The sequence below is a fragment of the Vidua macroura genome, chromosome 6 (genome assembly GCF_024509145.1).
Source record: "Vidua macroura isolate BioBank_ID:100142 chromosome 6, ASM2450914v1, whole genome shotgun sequence".
Lineage (NCBI taxonomy): Eukaryota > Metazoa > Chordata > Aves > Passeriformes > Viduidae > Vidua > Vidua macroura.
In genome coordinates, this window is record NC_071576.1 from 10,035,957 (window position 1) to 10,057,635 (window position 21,679).

Below are 21,679 nucleotides of genomic sequence, written 5' to 3' on the forward strand. Positions count from 1 at the left end.
TCCTTTAGCAGCATGTCTATCTTTGGTTCAGTCCCAATTTAGGACTTGTTTTCATGCCCTGCCTTCCCTGAACTCTGCTGCTAGATCAATGAAACTCAGCTTTGCAATGAAATGTGGAATGCTACTGCTCCCAAGACAAAAAACTGGGAAAAGGCATCATCTGAGTGACAAAAAAAGGCAAGGATGAAACATTCTTTATTCTTATATGTTGTTGGAGGACAGAAGGGGAGGGTAAGGTAGAGCTAATAGTAAGTTAATGAGAAATGCTGGATGCTGGTTAAATAAACAGCATGTGTCTGTCCCTAAAAACCTTGGCTCTCATCCCTCTGCTTTATTTTTATCCTTGATGAATGCTTTTGTCACTGCCTTTACTTCTACTGCTTTGCAAAGGTGGTTCCACAATTCCCCACTTGTCCAGCAGAATTAGCCTGACATAAGACCATTTTTTTGCCTGACTATTTTGCATCATGCAACGCCCACCCTGGCAGACCCAGCTCATAATGTCAGCAGTAGACAGAAAATTGGAGAAGCATCTTTGATATTTTAAACTACCCAAGTTGTTTGGTGCACAAACCAGAGCTCAGCTCCCCTTTGCACCCAGCAGAATTCTTCCCTGTTCCATCAGGATTCACCCCAAGTGCAGCTCTGACCTAAAAAGTGACCTTTAAAGATGAGATGCCTCTTGGCCAGCAGCTCTGGTCCCTGCTGTGAACTGTCACAGTTTTTGGGCTGGTTTCCCAGAGAAACAAGCCTCATCTAACCACACACTGTGTGTGAGAGCTTGGGCTTCTGTACGCTCAGTCTATGCCCCCTGGAGCTGTGGCACCTGCAAGTGAGCAAGGCAGAGGGGTTGGAGGGAAAACTCCCTGCTTGTGCCCTGAGCAGAGCTCAGAGCAGGAATGAGCCCCTCCATGCAGCTCCTGTGGGCTGCAGCTTCACTCCAAGAGCTGTTTGTTCCAACAGACTGTGAGACAATATGGGAAACTGTGCACTGAGCTCCAGACTCAAATCCACACCAGCAAGGGGCCCTTTGAAGTGGTGCTCACTGAGCTCCTCTTCTGTCACTGGTAAGCTCCCATCATGTCTCCCTTTTCACCTTGCAGTTTTCATTTCCATGTCTAAGTGGAGCTGAAGGGCAACCAGGAAGAAAAATGGATGTGGTTTCCCACAGCAACATGGCCAGGACAATTTTTTTCCTCCTGCTTGTGGCAGCCTTGCAGCGAGAGCCCTGTCCGTGAGCACCCAGAGGCCTCCCAGCCCTCACTGGGGTGTTCTGGTGATGTGCTCCTTGCCCATCTCTGCCCCATGCATTACAGAATACACCCAATAAAGAGCGTTCTGGTGAGGTGGTTGATTCCCCAGTGAGAAGACTGGGAAACACCCAGGAACTGAAGGCATCCAGAACTGATGAGTCTCTTTCCCCCTATCCCAGGGACTGCTTTAAATTCTAGATTAATTACAGCCTTGACTTTAATTGAGCCATGCCATCCTGCAGGTCTGGATTCACTTCAGTGACCGAACACTGAGGAGATCCCGTTGCTCTTGCCATGCTGTGCACCATGGACCAGCATGGAGATGCTTCAGGGACCCCAGAGCACTTGTACTCTTTCTCCAGCTGGAAAAGCACTCACAGATCTGGTCTGTAGAGACTGGTGGAGCTCTGGCACCACAGGAGACCTTAAAAAGGGACTGTCCCTTGAAGCAAGGCTTAGCTCAGAAGGGTTGAGCCAAGGCTTGTCTCTGGAGATAAGGAGTAAGCAGCAAGTTTTGAAAGCCAAGGATAAAGAGGTTCATCAAGGGGTCAGTTAGATAAAACCACTAAAATATATTTGACCTAACAAAGTTACTGTGGTGGCTGCTCCCAGATCAGTGATGAGGAACAGAACTTCCCAACAGCAGAACTCTGCTACACACAGCGGGGTGAACCCTGTGCAGACCTCTCACCACAACCAACACTCCAGGAATTGCCTTGGGAGGCTCACAAAAGGGCTCAGCAGCAGCCCATGGTTCTGGGACTGCAGGAAGGAGGGGATGAGACACAGGACTCCTTCACAGAACAAACACCAAGGAGCCTGAAATAAATAGCTTCTCCATTCCCACCTCCCAAGTCCAAACACCCCAGTGATAAATATTAGTACCAGTCACTATTAATCCCACAACAACAAAACTTGGATTACAATATAAGTGAAAGCTGGAGCAAAATATGCAATTTGAAAAAAGCTCCTGAGCAAATAAGGAAGTTTCACTTCTTGCCTACTTGAAGCACATGTGACATGATTTGTTTGAAGAATAAAATAGACTGCAGGCATGGAAAATGCCAGGCATAAAGCTTTAGAGAGTTACTAATACTGTGGAATATAAATGGCAAGCAATCCCAGATTATTTTAGAAAAGGCTGGCTGCAATTTACAGCCTTGATTAGACTGATTACTGAAGGATAAACAGCAAAATAACTTCAGTAATTAAATTTCCGAAGAGGAAACTGAAGGTTCTTACTCATAAAATGAGCAGCAAATGAATTTAAATATTCAATATGACTTTTACCCTTCTCAGGAGAAGAGCATGCTGCCTGACATGGTAATTTTCTAGGAAAGGAGACTGAACAAGGCTTAACAAAGAAGTGAAAAAGGGCTGTGTAGCCCTATAGGTTTTCCATGGGAAAGGTAAAGCCCATTGGAATTACACTTCAGCTCAGAAAGCAATACAACTTAATGGAAAAATAAACATATCATTAGGGTGCATTTCAAGTTAAAAATACAGTTACCATCAATATCTTGTGGTCAGTTTTCCTCCGTAATTAAGTGAAAATTGTCCAAGCAGATGGCAACACCGATAACCAATGTGAAATCGCAAGGAGAGAGTGATCCATGGAGTTCTTTTCTAAAAAAATTCCAAGAGAACCCCAACCAGAGCTGTTTCTGCGTTTGGGAGACATCCTGTGGCTGCTGCAGACACTGCACCGGCCCTCTGCAGCTCGCCTTGCCGTGCAGAAGGGACCGAGCATCCATCCATCCATCCATCCATCCATCCATCCATCCATCCATCCATCCATCCATCCATCCATCCATCCATCCCTCCATCCCTCCATCCCTCCATCCCTCCCTGCCAGGCACCCCTGACATTTCAGCAGGTACCCCCTGCCACCAGCCCCTGCTCCTCTGGGCACCACAGACACAGGACCATTGTAACAATGCCTCCAAGCTCCTATCACTGTGTTTTTCCCATCCGTGTGAAAACACTTCATTTCATGCCTTTTTACTGTGTGAGCCAGGGGAGGAAATTATTCCATGCTCAGAAACTTTGCTGTTTGTAGTGCTCCTGCTGAGGTCTTGGTAAGAGGCACCTCCAAGCAAACAGGATTTTACCTCAAGAAAGGCAAATGACTGAAAACCATGTGATTGAAATGCCAGTAGAATTTTACTTTCTGATTTTGCATCCCCATATGTTTTAACAGAATTATTTTCGTGGTGAGCTATTTTGTTATCTGATTTTATTCACCTAATACATTCAATGTGATCAGCAACTACAAGGAAACATGAACTGTACAAATATTTTGGTTTTATGCTCTGAATTTTTTAAGGATGTTAAATGATAACATAAGTGTATAAATGGAATGAGAACTGCAACATATCTGTGCCTTGAAACTCCATGCTGTGGTTCCCACAGCAACCATAACCATGGCCACTTCTCAGGGATTTTACATCGAGTCTGACGCTGTTCCAAGAGCTCAACACACATAAGCAAAAACCAAGAAAAAGCATTTGTTTTCCCTGCAATAAACATCTTACCTGCTAAGTCACAACCACCACAAGGTGTTAATGGCACTCGTAGGTGAAGGTAAACTCCCAACAGCTGACAATTAATGCCCTGAGTGTGGCTTCTGTGCAGAGATACTTGCAGGATTCATAGTGTTGGTATTGACACCCTTCTGTTTTCTGTTATTGCTGGAACAAGAGCCTTGTACCAAAGGTTAAAGCATTCTTAGAAGGCTAAAAGAGAGCAGTTAAGGGTCTTTCAAATTCTTTTATTTCAAATACCAAACTACTTCAACTTCAGAAGCACTGAGTGGTCAAGAGACTGTTCCTCCATGGTTTTGCTCATTTTATCCAGCCCTTTTGCTTGTAGGCAGTACCTGGTAGTGCACTAAAAAGACACTGGCAGAAACAGGAACACGAAAACCATCAAGTTATCCAAATTTACCGTTTGCCTTTTTCTGCTCTTAAGTTTGTCAAAAGTAAGGAGTATGCACAGAGGCAGCAATTCCTGCATCCCCTTGTTCTTGGTTTTCTTTAAGCATTTACTGCTGTTGCAGTGCAGGACTCTGATTGGTCTTGGGTATGAAAAAGTTGAACTTCCAACAAATTACTCATTTGTCTAGGTTTGGAGTTTTATCCAAAGCTCATGTCCCTTCCTGCTGGATAACAGTTTATTCTCTGAAGTGATAGAATAATTGTCAGTGGTGAAATCAATGAAATAATTCACGGCTACTGGAGGGGAAAAACTCCAGTCAAAGGTGGAATTTTCAAAACTCCACTTCATCAGAATGTCAAATCAGGGGTTTAATTGGCAGCACCAGTGCCCTGTAATAGCATGAGGCTGTCTTTACTGGAAATCTCCAGGGCTTTTCTATGAAAACTTACAGAAGTGAGATAGCATGGACAGTTACAAGCCTACATATTTAAAATTAAATGTTAATCCACAGTGGTACCAGCTTTCCAAAACTGTATTTATTCCTAAACATCTGCAGTGTAAATCAGAAACCAAAATGTTACATTAGTATGACCCCCCCACCCCCACCCCAGATGGCAGAAATACCATCAACTACTGAAATTCTCTAAATATTTAACTCTTTAGGTTACTAAAGAAAAGATGTGGTCTTGGATAGCACAGCAAGAAACACCCAACCAGTCCCCCCCTGAAATACAGAGAGTGACACTGGCTCAAGGGGCCTCTGCCCACCCCCAGGAGGCACCTGAGCCCCTGGGGACAGTGACCACTGTGAGCCAGCAGGTTCCAGCCCAGGGGGCCGGGCACACACTGCTGCTCCAGGGCTGCACAGGGAGAGCAGCTCTCTGGGCTGGCTGCAGGCCTAATTAAATTGCAATCCACAACATGGTCTGTGACACAGCAGCTGTGGGAAATACTGATTAAAAGCATCTACACAATAACCCAACGGGTCCATGTTTAGCTGAGGTTTTAACTGAATTGAGCTCTTATTTAAATTCCAGATATGCCACAGTCTTTCCATATGACTGGGAGGACTACTGAACCCTGCACTTCATTTCTGCAACATAAACATGTAGATATTAATTCCATATTTTTGGAAATAATCTAATTTATCCTGAATTCTGTAATTTAAAAAAATAGGATATATATTGCTATATTTGATCTTGAAGCCTCAGTGTAATGCAAGACAAAAAGCTAAACCTTGCCCAAATCTGTACTAGAAATCTTCAAATCCACAAAGATTGGACCAGATGCCGTAACTTGAACAGAAGCAGTGTGCAAAACACTTAGCCCAGCAGTACTAGCTGTTCCTCCAGCCTACCTCTCTCTCCTTCTTCTCAATACGGTCAAGGACCTCAGGTCTTGTAAAGAGGTCAAATAAACTGAAGTGTTTCAGAAATCCTAAGTACAGGGAAGGTTTGCATAAGAAAAAGTGTATCTGAATTTGTTCCTGCTCAGTGTTCATTGTTTTATGTATGCATCTTTAAATGCTTTTATTAATAAAGTGAAACCCTGCCACCCAAACTCTTAATACATTTTTCTCTGCCAGATCCAGCAATCCAAAGATGTTATCGGTGCTGGCTGACACAGGTTTCAGTGATGCAAACCTTCAGCCATGAGCCCATTACAATCAACCCCTAACACAGCACTTGGACCACATGTTCCAGGACACAGTCATGCCATGAAATAAAAACGCTTCTCGGTTGCTCTTCATGTGTCTCAAAACACCGAGATCTGCTGCTGCCTCCTCACCACACACTGACCTCTGATTATTTTTAAAACTTGCCCCTTAGGTGAGAAAAACCAGGTGAGGTTCTGCAGAGTCCCCTCAGCAGTGGTGCCTGCAAACCTACAGAGATTCCCAAGAAATAAGAACAGGTAAAAAGCCTGTGTTGTGAAAGCAGTTCATCTTTGGTTTGGAGAGCTGAAGAAAGAACTTTCCTTCCCAGGCAGTTCCCAGAGGCTTGAACACCAATCCTACAGGGTGCTAAATATTCTCACAACTTGGTAATTTTACAAGGCATTTGGGAAGGAAGCTGTTAAAAATAATTTTCTGATTATAATAAGTGAATTTTTTAATACCTCAAATAAAGATTTACTGAAAGAACCTTTTGAGAACACTTTAAGAAAAATACCAAAGTACAAACTTTAAATATCCAAAGTATGATACTGGTGCACTTTTTAGAAACACTTACATACTTAACAGGTGAAGTAGGAAGAGAGTATTTCAGAAAACATTTAATATGAAACCTTTTGGAACTTCCATCGAATACAGATTTACATAATTTATCAGAACACCTTTTCAGTTCAGACAACAAAGTGCACTGCCAGGTGAAAAAAATACATTTGGAGGAGTGCTTAAAACGTAGGGAGTGAAAGGATAGGTGACCATTCACCTGAGAAAGTACAACGACTGCCCTGAAATGTCTTATTGCTATTACAAAATGGAGTTTTCATGGAAAAAAACCCATACTGAGCAGCACAGGCATGGGCAGAGCACTGAAAGCCAACTGAACTCTGGTAGCACCCAGAGTTCTCAAGCCATGGCATGATACAGAATATACAGAGAATAAAATGCAAATTCAGGAATATTTACTACATTTAACAACTATGATTACCCTTTAAACTAGCATAATCAATATCAATGCTTAGGGGGAAAGAGAGGGGAAGTCTGCTGCCTTCACAGACTACAGATCACAAGAGCTAACTTGCAAAATATTAAGGACTTTGCATTTTCACCTCGGGTCAAATCTGAACTGTGTACTATGAGTAACTATTAGCTCACTGCAAATTTAAAATGCAAATTTAGGCTCCAGTTTAAAGCACATGTTAAGTACATGCGTAAGTGCTTCACTGAAATATAACCACAAAACATTAATACAAAAAGTCAAGTAGATAATGCAGGATATTATCTACACAAGTCCTCGATGAAATAAACCGAGTATCAGTAGGAAACAACGCGTGAAGAAACCTCCTTGTTGTAGTTTCCAAAATCAAATCTGTTTCACCGCTGTGATGGTTAAAAAGTGGGGGCTATCCCAGAGCAGCTTCACGTCCTACCGAAAGCTAGTTGGCCACCAGAGTTCATCGGGGCAGGTTGCACACTGCACAGGGACAGGGGACAGGGGACTCCCTCGGCAGCACGGCCAGACACGCGCTGGCACAGAGCCATCCAAAGCAGCACAGCCGGAGCCAAGGGAAGCACACTGAAGAGAGCTGCAAGGAAAAGCTCCAACTGCTCCTGCCTATGGCTGTAGTTCAGCAAGCTGGATGTTTGGCCAGAGATCAGTAGCCAGTCTGATTCCCACCTTTGGGTTTCAATGCTGAGGGTGCCCGGAAGGCGAGGGACAGCACGGCCCCATGTGCAGCAAGGCCTCGAACGCACGGAGGCAGGACTCGGACCTGGCCGAGAATGGCCATGGTTTGAGAGTCCCTTTGTGCTTTGTATCAGCCTGACCTAGTCTAACGTGGCAAACCTGCTCTGAAAGAAAACCACTACTCAGCAATCAGCACCTCCTTTTACACTGCCTCATTCCCGAGAGGAACAACAGAGAAATGTTCTTAGCTGCAATCAATACTCATAAGCCAAAAGGACAAAGATACAGTTTTAGTAGTTTAGCAGAAGCAGAAGAATGGAAGCGTTTACCCAAATATTAATGCACAAATTAACTACATTATTAAACTTTGATTCAGACTTAAATAATAAATAGGTGGGCAAAATATAATGCAAGACTTACTCAGTAGAAGTGAATTTTTAATCATCTCATGAGATCTACTTAGAAAACAGAACTAATAATGTTCACAACCATAAATCCAAACCCTTCACACATTTTTTTCTTAACACAGCAGTGAACTGTAAACCTGCGTTTACTGGTTATCGCTTCAGTAATTTTAAATATTAACTCAAGTGTTTCCTCCTTGGCCATTTCAATTTTTAGCACCAAAATCAGCCCAAAAAGAGGTACTGGTACAGCTTGATGTTGTAAATGAATTGTTTACATATAATACTTTATATATTATACACACATACTGTACATTCACACATCCACACAAACAGGAGGCATATTTAAATGAATATATTCTGTGTTTCAATTTGTTGTCAAAGACTTAGGAGCAATGGAAATAAAGCAGAAGGGGTAATATTTTACATAGTAGGCAACTTTAATGCTGTAGTGCACTTATAAAAAAGTCCAACTCTCCCTCCCAGCTCAGCAGCTTTTTTTTTTTAATATCACTATTCAGAAGGATGCAGAAGTTATTGCCTAAATGTTATTCTATACATTTCCATCGGAATTCTCAAAAACACTTTAAATTGCTAACTAATTTACAACTTAACTATTTTTTCTTGTTACAGCTTTAACTCATTGGCAATTTTGGAAGCAATGTTTTTGAAAGCTATGGATGTTCCCGATATCCGCTTAAAGCGAACTCCGTTCAGGGACAGTCTTGGCAGTTTACACACCTCCATCTCCCACTGTACAAGGTTTTCCGCGTGCCCATCTCCATGGACACAGAAAAGCAAGAAACGCTCTCTTTGTTCATAGTCACAGTTATTGGCATCCAGGACCTTTCGTATTTCCCTCATCATGTCATTGGGATCCATGGAGCTGGTGGTTTTCATGCTCCAGGTAAAACGCAGCGACCGAGGCTTGGCTTCCTTGTTCTCGTCCTTCTGATCCACAGCTACATTGCGGCTGAAAGACAGGAATTGCGGAGTGAGCAGGGCCAGCCCCCCCCCCAGGGGCCACCTGAGCGAAGCCCCCACTCAACGCACCCCACCCGGATCAGAGCAGCGCTGGAGGCTCCGGCTGTGGCCAAGCCCCGCTCCCCCAGCTGCTGCACACACACACAGTCAGGGGAAAGCTGTAGCTGCTGGGGCTGGAACAAAGGAATGGCACGAGGTGGGACACAACTGGCACTCACTGGATTCAGGAGCATGGGGGCAATGACCTTCTGGAGGCAGAACTACATGCAGCACCTACAGCTTGATTTTCAGGCAGGTTCTGCTCAAAACTCTACTCTCAGACCACGTGGGCAGCTGAAACATCAGCTCTGTGCTAGAAGTTTCTGGAACATTGAAATAACAGCTCCCTGTGGCAGGAGGGTGCTCAGCCCAGGCCCTGGGAGGTGCCCACTTACACAGAATGGGGCACAAAGGTGCTGGATATTCCTCTGCACCTCCTCCTGGGCAGCAGCTGGACACTGAGCCCTGGGAGCACCCCTGGAGCCCCACAGCAGCTGGCTGCAAGCAGAAGGAAGGACAGCAGGATCAGGGTCACCCACCTGCTGCCCAGGGTCAACCTGAGCCCCCAGACCTGGGCTGGCTCAGTTACACTCTGGCCTTCCTGCACTGGGCGTGTTTGAGATGATCCCTGGGGACACACCACGCTGCAAGCTCTGGGGGCTGCCTCAGACAGGAGATGCTTCCTCCTGAGTTGGTCAGTAATTCATTAAACACTGACCACTGACTGAGGTAAAGTGATGAAATCTTCTGCAGCTACAAGCTCTGCAGTTAAGTGCCTCTGAGGGGGATGTGCATAAAGAGAGCTGGAAGTCACTACTAGACACCTCTTCAACATAGCTTGTAAAGATGATGAGAGGGTACCATTATTGTCACATTTTTAAGAGATGAAACACAAAATATTGAACACAAAATTTGTGTTTCCCAAATCTGCAACTTTTTTTTTTTTTTAAAATACAAAAGCTTTTATTTGGTATGGGTAAGAGAAGTTAAACAGGACAAAGGAAAGAAATGTTCCAGAAATTTCTAGTTTGCAATTATTCTTCTACTTAAATTAAAATCAGTAGTCATGCAGCTAAAGAATAAGGAACTACACTTGGACCTCCAGGGACAAAACACAGATTTGCTTCGTGAATATTTGTACACTGTCAGTCACCTTTTCAAATTTAATTAAATATATTGACTGTCATACTTAACTATTAGCTAACCTAACTGACCCCCAACCATGCAGTTTAGGTCTCATGTGGAACCTCCATATTAAGCCAAGCTGCTCTTTGAAATAGATGGCAATGGTTACACCACATTTTATTTCTACTACCATTAAGCAGGCAATTATGAAAAAGTTAAATAAAAAGTGATAGCAAGGCCACAACTAAATAAATATATTTCTCAAATATAACCCATTTCATAATTATCCTATTAAAAGATTTCTTGTGACTGTGAGAGTCATAAGACTATGCAATGTGATTTGCCAGGTGCTATAAAATTCATCACACAAATTAAAGAGTATTTTGCTTTAAGGTTTTAATTTAATAAGGCTGTAAAGGGCCAGGAAAATCCCCAAGTTTTATTCAATGTTTATTTTATTTTTGGAAGCTTTTTCTACTTGAAAACAGTTGGCAAACCCAGGAGTTTGATAATTTCTATTATTTTTTTTGATATGCTGATTTTGTGAGAAGAGTATAACATGAAAAATATTTAACTACCTGTGATTTTGGAGATGAGAAATATCTTATCACCTTTCAGTGGTTATTCCACACATTTGCAGCCTCACTGGAGACCACTTATCTACACATCTACACAACAACAGCAAATTACAATGACTAAAATGCAAAAAAAAAAAAAAAAAAAAGAAAAACCACACAAGGGAAAAGGCAACAGGAAAGATGAAAGTTTAGAACCAAGTCAGTCAGTGCTTTAATAGCTGTTTTGCAGACAGAAATGCTTCTTTGTTTAGTTCCAATGACTTACATGAAAAAAAAAGCTGCTGCCTGAAGCCACTATGCCACATAATCAAGGGAAGAAAGATTCAAACTCACCTAAGCAACGTTTTAAACAAAAATTTTACCCTCACCTTGAGCCCTCAAATCTCCCGTTCCTCTCATATTCAGTCGGGAGCCTCAATGAAAAGAATGCAGAAGCAAAAGGAAGTGGGAAAGAGAAGACAAATCTTATACTACAATATATAATATCTGAGTAGTTGCTAAAAGATACTGCAATCATACCAAAGGTGTGTTAAAATACAAAACAACAAAGATGTAAAGAACTTGGGAGGTTAGGACAAACTCAGAAAGCAACATATTGTCAAACCAAATGGAAGTCTATAAATTATAGCTTTTAAACTGACCATAACTAATTTTAACAGTATATATTTGTGTATTAAATCTGTAGAACTCACAGAATAAATCTGAAGTTCTAAAAGCAGAAAATGTGAAACTAAAGTTACAAAGCATATTGAAGAGACTGTATTATTTACTAAGTACCTCCTAAAAGAGAAATAACTCCCAAATATTTTTAGCTAATGTTATTTAAAAGTTTTACCTGGAATAAAGTATATATTTGAAAAAATCCCCATAACTGTTTACAGACAAGTCTGATCACCTTGTGTATTTGCATGCTCATCAGATCTGTGTGTTCAAACAATACCAAAATACCTTAATGCAAAAGAAGAAGATGCATATATATTTTAATGGAACTTTAAGAGGTAAATCCAAGATTTCTCAAGCTGTGGTAACTCCATCCTAGTAATTCCACACTGATGCATCTTCCCCACCCAGGAACAAGCTTAAGCTTTCTCTCTTCTTGCAGTGCTTAAGGCTACATTGCTGGTCACTACCATGTATTGAAAGCCCAGGGTCAAGAAGAATTAACGGGAAAATTATCTTTCTCTACCTTCCCATTGTTGAAGGAGGATGGCTCAACATATCAGCATTAACTCTGCTCAGGGGGATGCTGCCTGTACACTGCTTTCATCCAGACTAAGGCAGTACATGGCTTCCCTGAGTAAACAAACACAACAGTTTGGGTGGCAGGTGTCTAGGGACAGGAATGTATGACAGTAACCTTATTTTCTGCTGCAGAGTGATATTTATATCAGGGTGTGGGGGGTGTTACAAGGCGTGATTTCCTCCTTTCCTTCCTCTTGAGAGCTCTGGTGAGGGATCAGCCTTGCAAGGTGACTCTTGGCAGTCTGTGTCACAGGGGACCAGGAGCTGTCCTGGAACTGTGAGGGGCAGGGGGGCAGCAGAACCAGCCCAAATTCAACTCAGGGGCTACTGCAAAGCAACACTGCACTTAACAGGAGGGCAAAGTTGCTCAGCTGAGAGCTGCTGGTCATGGCAGCATCCAAGGAGAACCCTGCTCTCTGAGGTACCACACAGCTCACGGTACAACAGGGACAATGTCACTGGCAAATGAACAGCTGTAAGCAAAAAAAGATACAGAAAAAACGAGAAGAAGACAATTGAAAGTCCCAGTGTAAAGTGAGCAGTTACTGAATTTATTTTCATGAGATCTTGTGCTACTAATCTATGGTGGATATAAGAGAAGGTGGAAAAAGATTTTTCATGCCTGTATATACCAAGAGCATGAAGTCATCCCCTATGAGCTCTACAGGACCAAAAAAGGGGTAGGCAGGAACCACCACATCTGCCAACTGAACTGAATTGATCCTCCCCTTTCAGATGATTGTTTTACTGGGCAAAGCAACCAACAAGTTAGAAAACACTCCTCAACTGAAATATTAAGAGTACTTTAACTTCAAGGAGCCTTCTGTGCTTCTAGGAAGTGGAGGATGGCAGCTTTAAGAGCTGCAAACATTTACAGATTTTTGTTGGGTTTTTGGTGTTTTGTTTTGAAACTTGCCAAAGGTTGTAGAAAATGGGAGCACAACCAGTTTCCCCAACAATGAACAGCTTTACTATTGCTGGAATTTGTCCAGAAAAGTCTGTAAAGAAAAATCTCTAGCGATGCTCTGACACACTTTTCAGTTTGAAATTAAGCCAAAGTGTTCAGTTTGTAAACCACTGTACTCTAAATCTAAGAAAGGTCATTATGTAGAATATACCTGCCACTTTGAAATAATAAACATTCTCATGGAAGCCTCTCAGAAAACCCTCACTTTGCTCAGTTTTTCCATGCATCAATGTTCCATTCATTGAGCAAGAGGAGCTGCATAAAGTGACACACAACCTCAAATGTGAGCCATCATGCCAAGCTTAGGAGAGCTGTGCCAGTCTCTCAAGGTGCTCCTTCCTTCATGACAGACATGGGGATGGTCCAGCCCTACAGCCCAGCACTGCTGCTCTGGGGACAGGCACTTACTGTACTGCCAGGATTGTTTTGGTTGGGGTTTGTGAGTCAGATGCAGCCCTGAGGCCTCCTCACTTGCTAATACAATCTTCACTTCTGTGCTAGTTTATGCTGCTCTAAATTTTCTGCTTTTGCTTGTGTTTTCCATAAACTGATTTTATGGACCAAGATGCTTCTTGGTCTTGAGAATGGAACAAATATACAGACAAGTTCTGTTCTCATTTGTCATGCCATGCCTATACATTATCTACCTTATGGTTTATGAAGGGCTTTCACAAATCTGATTGTTTCCATACATCTGTCCCAGATTATGCTGTGTTTCCTGTTCTTTACATCTTTGTATGCTGTTTTAAATATCCAAGTAAACACAAAGAAAACTGCCTAAAAAGATGCTGAAAATCAACAAAAAGTGCAAGATGATAAAATAAGATCAATTTATAGAAATGGAGAAATGATGCTGCAATAAAATCCAAAACATTGATTCATTTTTGCTGTCGGAAAAAAAAAAAAAGAAGTTAAGACTTCCACAATATGCAGATCGGCAAACACAGTGCATAGTACAAGATATATATATATATATATATATATATATATATACTCACACATATATATATATATATTTGATACCTCTGTATACTGAGCACAATATTAAAACTCAGCAGTTTAACAAGCAGTGACTTTTATCTTTTATTCTTTCATTCAGCTCCCTAGAACTGATGCTGTGGCACTATGTATACATGCTACTGGGTTACTGTAGTTCTTTCAGAACTACAAAGACAGTGAGCTCAGGTAGGATTCATAGCAAATATAGCCAGGAGAAACTGCCAAAATCCCCAGTATTTTCAGTTTTTGTACCTACAGACAGATCAGGTATGGAGGGACATCACACATTCTTAAAACAGAATTTAAAAAGCACACTGCTCCTGTGCAGGTTGTGTAAGACTTTACAAATTTCTTATTCAAAAAGACACATTCATGGAAGCTGTAGCAGATATTTCCACCATGGTCTAAGACTCCTGGCCTCAAGTCAAAGGTAATTTTTAAAAAATTACTTAAAAATTACCTGAAGTCTCAAATTTAAACAGTAACTTTCTAGTTTAAAACTGTACTCATATTATCATTTCCCATCTTTCTTCTGAACAAATGTAGATGCATCCAGCTGTGGAGGGTTGCACAGATCACAGTCCTTTGTTTTAGAAGTGGTCTACACCCCACAGCTCATGATGCATGCTGGGTTAAAGCCACTGTCCCTGCTCAGTTCCAGCTGTATGCTGAGTTGCATGGTTTCTTTCCTTAACTAAGTTGTTGCATTTTCTCAAGTCAGCTGTGACAACGCCAGCCAAGGCAACCAACACCAGTTCCAAACATGGACATGTTTGGAAGAGCACTGATTATCATCACCATGGCATGGGATTTACTCAGTTAATCAGGTGGGGTACCTTTAGCCTTGCACTGTACATAATAAACCCACATTTAGGCAGCAATTTACATACGTCAGGACTCCCTAATCTAAGCATTTCCTTGAAATGGTCTAACTCCAAATTACAGTCACAAGCATAGCCTTGTATTCCGAAGGTTAAAACAGATGCCTGGTTTTTGGCCCCATGTCCCTGGTTTTGATCAGTAGTAGGAAACTGGAAGTACCACCCTTTCAGAAGTTCCAAGATGTGGTACAACTAAACAGGCTATTACAAAACTCTACTGGGAAATTTACCTGCACATCAAAATTGTGTAAGTGATTTTCATGAATCATAGTGGATTAATGAGAAATACAGCAGCTTGATTCATTCCCAAATTGCAAAACTAAATTCAGTCCTTTGGCTTGAAATGTGAATCAGACTTCTGAGCTTTTCCCTTTTGTTGATAAATTTGCATAAATGTTGTACTTTTTGTTTATAACTAAAGAGCTCTATTTGCACTTCAGCTGCAATTGACTTCAACAAATGCACCCCGTGTTAAAATAAATACACAGCTATTGAATCTTCATTCAATCTTTCACACAGAACTGTTCAACTCACAGCTGTGCTCAGCTGCCGGCAATGCTTCAAACCTTTTTTTCTCTTCAACATCATAAAACAGAGAGATAACATAAATTCAACAACACTTACCTTTATTTGCTTGCAACCTTATGTTTTGTTTATACTTTCATCATTGTTATCAAACACCTCATTCTTCAAACATAAGCATGCTAAGTGTATTAGTACAGAGAACAGAATTACTTTGGCACTACCAACTCTATCAAAGAAAGAAGAATTCACGAGGCATGCTTAGCATCTTGTTATACAACACAGATGGTGCCACAGATTCTTAGGTATCGTCATGAGTTAATGGATTTATTCTATGCTTTCCTCTGAAGAAAGAAAGTATTTAGTTCTCAGCAGGAAGTTTAGTTTTCAGAAAACCAAGGCTAGAAAAGCCAAATCTTTTGTTAATTGCAGGAGCCACTTTTTTTTAAATATAAAGAAATCCTACCTTTTGATAAACCTGAATGACATGTTTCTAAAAGAAATTAAGCCAAAATAATAATTAACAAAAAAATTTGTACAAAATAAATTGAAAAAGGCATTTAGAGTGAAACATGCAAAAAAGATCTCATTTTAAATGCACAATTAAATTACACTTCAATATATTCTCAGATTAGGCAGATGATTTAGGGGCTGAAGAGTCAAACTCCTGGCACTGTTACTTTCAATTTTTCTGGGAAATATGTAACCAGTATTTATTATGAATTAAAATATGTACTGGTGTCAAAACATTTTAAAACTCAAAATCTGCAAGGTCAGGTAAAAATATGCTTGTATTTTCTTCATATATTTACCAAAGAACTCAAAAATCAGTAACACTACCATAATTATATCCTGAATATCTTCAGAGTTAGGATTCTTCCTTTCTTCATAACATTAGGTCAGCCATGTTGTGCCAAAAACAGCCTTAAATATTTAGCTATTTTAGTGGCAGAAGCTGTAACAATTCCCTACACCAGAACATAAGTAGTTCATAACCAAAAGAATTCTGATTCCCCATAGAGAATGCTACAATAAATTAATGAGCAATAAGGCTTAAAAAAAATTATTTAACAGGAAGAAACATAACCATGTCCTTCAGTGGCACTATCCACCTCCTCAGTACAGCACTGAATATAACAGAGCCCCAACTGCAAAAGATCCGCCAAGAGCAAACTAATCATCTGTAACTGTGCTATTGTGTTATAACTGCATGTTATTTAATCAAGTCCAGATGGAATTTAAACTACTGTCAAAAGTCGTGGGGAAAGACTTCTTCAAGAAAACCACACTGCACTGCAAAAGTTGAAACTGTGAGGCAATGATAGAAGTTTGAATGCTGCCTAAACAACTGAGTGAAAAGTTTGCATGTTCACAGTTTGAGCATCCACATTTGGAATGTCAAATGGAAAGTTAAGTAAGGATATTACAAACAAAAGTACAGAAAGAAAGATGTGCCAAAAGGATGTAGCTGATTAAGACTTCACTTGACATAAAGCAGATGGCTAACACTTAAAAAGTATTCAAATTAAATTTCTCTCTCTCTCAACATAAAAAGGAAGGGAAAAAACTCAAACCAAATTTCCTACAGCACTGTGTTTCCCAGAGAAGTGTTACCTGGCAGAGAACTGAGCAAATTAAAACATTTATCAAAGGCTAAACTGTCATGTTCTTGTATTGCCAAGAAGCAACTTCTACATTTTTAAAGAAATTCACTCTCTCAACTGAAATCACCCATTTGTGAAAAACTGGAGTGTGGCTTAGCATTATTTTGTAGGAATGGGAGATTGCAAAGGGGATACTGAGAGGGAGGCATCCATAATCATAAAGTAGACAGGAAGGAAATGGCTTGCTGCTGACGTGGTTTAAGCTCAAAACAAAAGCTAGCAGGCCAAGATCCGAATAATCTTGTCCAAAAAACTTAACCTGATAAAGAGTGTACAAAACCTTGATGAATATCTTCATGCAAAGACAAACAAGCTCTCAATTCTGCAAATTCAGGTTGTGGAGATCAATGGTCTGAAGTATGTGGTATGGGAACAGACAGGTTTTAAATACAGAAGAAAAAAGTACAATTTTCAATTTCAGGGTTTGTAGTAACTAATCTAAATCATACATGGATTTGAAACTAGAAGTTCAGTTAGAATAAAAACTGTTAGTGCAGGAGCAAGACCTGCTGAAGCTTGGCTTTGGCTGGACCACACACCTAACACAGAATCTGCACATGAACTAAAGGCCAAAGCAGGAATAAATTTTTCAAGGTTTGACCAGATTCCTGTCTAGACTGAAACACTAATGCTGCCATTCTTTTAAGATGGCCTGTGACAGCACTACTGCCAACAGAAGCTTTTGTCTCCTGCCCCTACCCTTTCACCAGTGATATTTCTATTTCTGTGTTGCCAGCAAGGTTATGCTGGAAACACTGATGGACTAAGTGACTGGGAAACACAACCTGAGCTTCTAATGCTACATCAAATATCTAGACTGGGCTCCTAGTTTGTGCCATTTACTCATGGACTATGCAGCCACTGAGCAGCTTTTCAGCTGAGCTGAAATGTTTCATCTCTGCAGCATTCGTACCTCAGACATGAGGCTGAAGAGCACAGAAGGAAAGCACAGACCAAACTGTCTCCCATTTAATCCCATTTGACTCAACTCCCAAAAACAAATGGCTTCTGTAACCAAAATTGACCTATGAACAAATCATAAGCAACTGCATTTTAAGTTGCAGAACTTCAGCCATTTATCAGTGAACGTGGACAAAATCACCTAAGCAATGAGGTATTTCTAGTACAAAAAGGAAAAAAAGACAGACACAGTGCAGTAGCGTTTTTAAGAGGCTTACCTTCTCGTCAGTTTAGAAGTTAGTTTGCTGAAGAGGTTGGTGGAGCCGCGGGCGCGGGTCTGCGAGAGCGGCGTGGCCTCGTGGGACAGGCTGGGCGAGGCGGGCGGGCCGTTGTAGGTGGCGGTGCGGCGCTCGCGCAGCTGCCCGTGGAACGTGCTCCGGCTGGCCGTTCCTCTGGGGAAACGAATACGGTCAGGGGTGGTCGCACTGCTAATGCTGTGGGTTGAAGCAACGGGAGTTCTCTGATCGGGAATAGTGCTAGGGCAGAAAACAAACAAACAAAAAAACAATGCTAGAACGCCTTCACACGGGCACTGCGGCTCAGCAGGAAACACAAAACACTACGTTCTACAGTAAAGCATAAGCAGACACTTTTATATAGGCCAAGGTTGGGAATACCAACATTATTACAGCACTGTATGGAATCAAAACTTGCAAGAAGTTAGGATTAAGAGGCTGCCGAAACAGAAACCTACATAGGCAGAAAAGTGCAACAGGAGTATCCTGGAAAAGACCAGATAAACCAGGCCTACAGAGTTTCGCTGAGAAGACTGATAAAAGAATAGACCAGTAAAGTTTCCTCCCAGGAAAGAGAATAGGTAACTTTAATGTCTCTCCCTCCACATTCTGTACATACATCTTTGAAAGTCTTGCTAATTTGAAAGTATCCTACACAAAATTCTCTACAAGCGAACTGCTCCAAGTAGTGAAGTCCTTCGGGATATACAGTTAAAGTCTCCCACAAACTTTGACAATAGGGAATGTCCAATACTCCTAACAATAGGAAAAAATTAAGGTTCACTATTGCAGGATTATGTCACAGACAGCCTGACACACCACAAGACAAATGTAAACGAGACTAAAAAAATGAGGAAACACACATCTTGTGGGCAAAATATACTAGAACAATCTAGGACTAAAATTCCACAGCACAAAGTTAAGAAGCAGTGGGTATAAGTTAGTGTCACAACGATTTCTGGTTCTTACATAGGCCTGAAGTTATCTGCGCCATTGTCTATTGGAGGCAACATCATCTTCGTGTGCACAGAGGCTGACATGGACATCGACTTCTGATGTCGCAGCCGAACACTGGAGAAGGATGTGGTACAAACTGAAGCAGGGCTAGCTGCGTAAGCGAACATTTCTGTCAGGCTGCGAGGGGGTTTGGGTTCAGGCAGAGGCAGAAAGAAGAGCATGATGGACCAACAACAAACTACTGCATAGGAAAAAAAAAGCAAACTTTTCCTTCTATTAACTGGTTTATCAAAGAACACGAACTCTAACAGCCCTCCTCTTCTACGTAACAGCAGTAACTGCCCTACACTCCCCTTAAAGAGCATCCTTACATGGCACTGGACATCTGTAAGTGACCATGCTCTTACCATTAGCATTAGTCTGCAGTGATATCCTCCTTGATGTACAGAACCTGAATAACTCAGAATTCTATGCCAAAGCTCTACGATAAAGCACTGATGTAACTTGTATTGCTCTTAACAGTAAACAATGCATTAAAACCCCCACCAAATGCACTTTCCAAAAGACTCATGATAGCTCCAATACTACAGCAAAATCCTTTGTTTTCAGAATGTATCCATGTTAAAAGAAATTAGCGAAAGTTGGGCAAGCTGTCAAATCTACATGAGATAACTGAGAGATTTCACAGGTACAATCAGAACCAAAATACCATGATCCTTAACAACTCCAGAGAGGCCAAAAGAAAAAGGCTGCTAATAATGAACCTGTATGTGTAGTAGGCACTGAACATGCTTGCTGTTCTCTAAAGAAAGAATGACAGTTGAAGAGCATCTTGTATTGCTTTGACCATGAACATTAAATTCTCCAAATTACCATTCAGGCTTTGAAGGAAAGTATAGAGCACTGTCTTAGCAGAATGGCCAGTAAGCTGCCAGCTGCATAATAGTATGTTCAAATAGGAGCATTAAATTTAGTTATTTATTTATTTAGGCCAAAATACTCTTTGCAGCCTTCACATTGTCTAGTAATGATAAGGGTAGGAGAAAAATGAGAAGCCACAAGATGTTTTGGGCCTTTCAGACTACAGCACCACATCATTCATCTGAAGTTTGCTCTAAAAGTAAGATAGCTATAATTCAGAAATTTTGCTCGAGGTTAAGAAATCAATAATTCTCAGTGACAGTTTCATGACACTGCATGTTCACTTCCAAATTACTACTTGGTTATACACAAAATCTCAAGTCCTGTTACCAAATTCGGGTACATCACACTCTGGAGAGAAGAATGCTAGTGCAGCTACAAGTGTCAGCTCCTCCACTTTTCAGGCTTGGCTGCCAAAGCACCAGTGCAAAACACCACACAGCTCAGACATCTGAACTGCTAGCTAAAATGCTTAGCAAAACATACTTGGTTTTGGTTTGATTTTACCTTTGCGGGATCTGAAAAACTTCATTTGAGTCATGCATGCATCTCAACAATGCATAATCCATCAGGATGACAGATACAAGCACTACTTACAATGAAGCCTTCAACACAGGCCCAGCATTTACATTACCCCAGGGTTTTAAGGAATTTTCAGAAAATGAACATTCATCTCAAAACTAATACCCTGAAGTCACAAAATTGGTCACTAGTATCTCAAGCTCTTCCAGCTCATTTCCTCTCTATTTACTACAAAAGATAAAAGAATCTAGTTTTACAACACAGGACCCAAGTTTTTAGTCACCTGCCTCCAAAGATGTGACATCTAAAGGTGTCAATAAAGGACCTTCTCCTCCTCTGATGCTTTGCTAGAAATCAGCTTCTTTGGATTACTGGCCTGGGAACACAGGAACCGTGAACTAACATTCACCAATTACTGCCAAGGCTTATTAAAAATCTGAAGCTGTTGTAAATCATTTGTGTTACAAATGATTTAAAGCAATTGCCTATCATTATGAAGAGTGTTTCATGAGTCCCCAAGTGTGTTAATTAATGCTCAGGCTTTGGAGGAAAGCCAACAGAGTTGTCTCCAGCAGAATGCCTGTGTCAGCCACACAATGTGTTAAAGCAGAGATGAGAGACTCAGAATTCTTTGCTTCTACCAGTCTGGCATGGGTCTTCAAGATTACTCTCTTCAACATCAGACTTACTGACTATTGATTCTTTAAAGTCTCCATACTTTCAGAAATAGTGCCTTCTCAGAATTCAATGTGCAAGATAAAAGCAGAACAAGCAATGTTTTAACGCTTTCTCTACAGAAGAAAAATAGAGATTTTAAATGTGTGCATCTTGCCTTTTATGGCAAGTCTCACAGGTTTTCACTGAGTCACAGTCAGTATCTGAGTAGCTATGGAAAATCTAAAATCTAATCTGTAATAAACCAATTACAGCAATTGCTCTAGCTTGTAACATTTGCCACCAACAGACATTTCAAAAGCATAGAAGTAATTTTTAACTAATCCTTGGTTATGTACAAAGCGCAGGTTCAACTTCAGATCTTGCTTTACAGAAGAAAAAAGAACAAGTTTCTAGAGTTACTTTCTGCCAAGCTGAGAGTACAGTAACATTAAAGATTAATTCTGAAGAGCCAGTCCCA

General features: G+C 41.0%; 1 protein-coding gene across 12 annotated transcripts in view; it reads right to left on the bottom strand.

The window, feature by feature from the left end:
- Window positions 1–3,472: 3,472 nt before the first annotated feature.
- Window positions 3,473–21,679, bottom strand: part of MARK3 (microtubule affinity regulating kinase 3) — a 65,669-nt gene continuing 47,462 nt past the window's right edge. For 2 of the 12 annotated variants that reach the window (XM_053979241.1, XM_053979243.1), the window contains 5 exons: window positions 19,114–19,278; window positions 18,127–18,384; window positions 15,751–15,777; window positions 11,042–11,086; window positions 3,473–8,920 (listed from right to left, as the gene is read on the bottom strand). In XM_053979241.1, the coding sequence (XP_053835216.1) occupies window positions 8,575–8,920; window positions 11,042–11,086; window positions 15,751–15,777; window positions 18,127–18,384; window positions 19,114–19,278 (841 nt within the window). In that variant the 3' untranslated portion in view covers window positions 3,473–8,574. The remainder of the gene's footprint in view (window positions 8,921–11,041; window positions 11,087–15,750; window positions 15,778–18,126; window positions 18,385–19,113; window positions 19,279–21,679) is intronic. The other 10 variants (XM_053979250.1, XM_053979253.1, XM_053979246.1 and 7 more) reach the window with 9 other exon arrangements.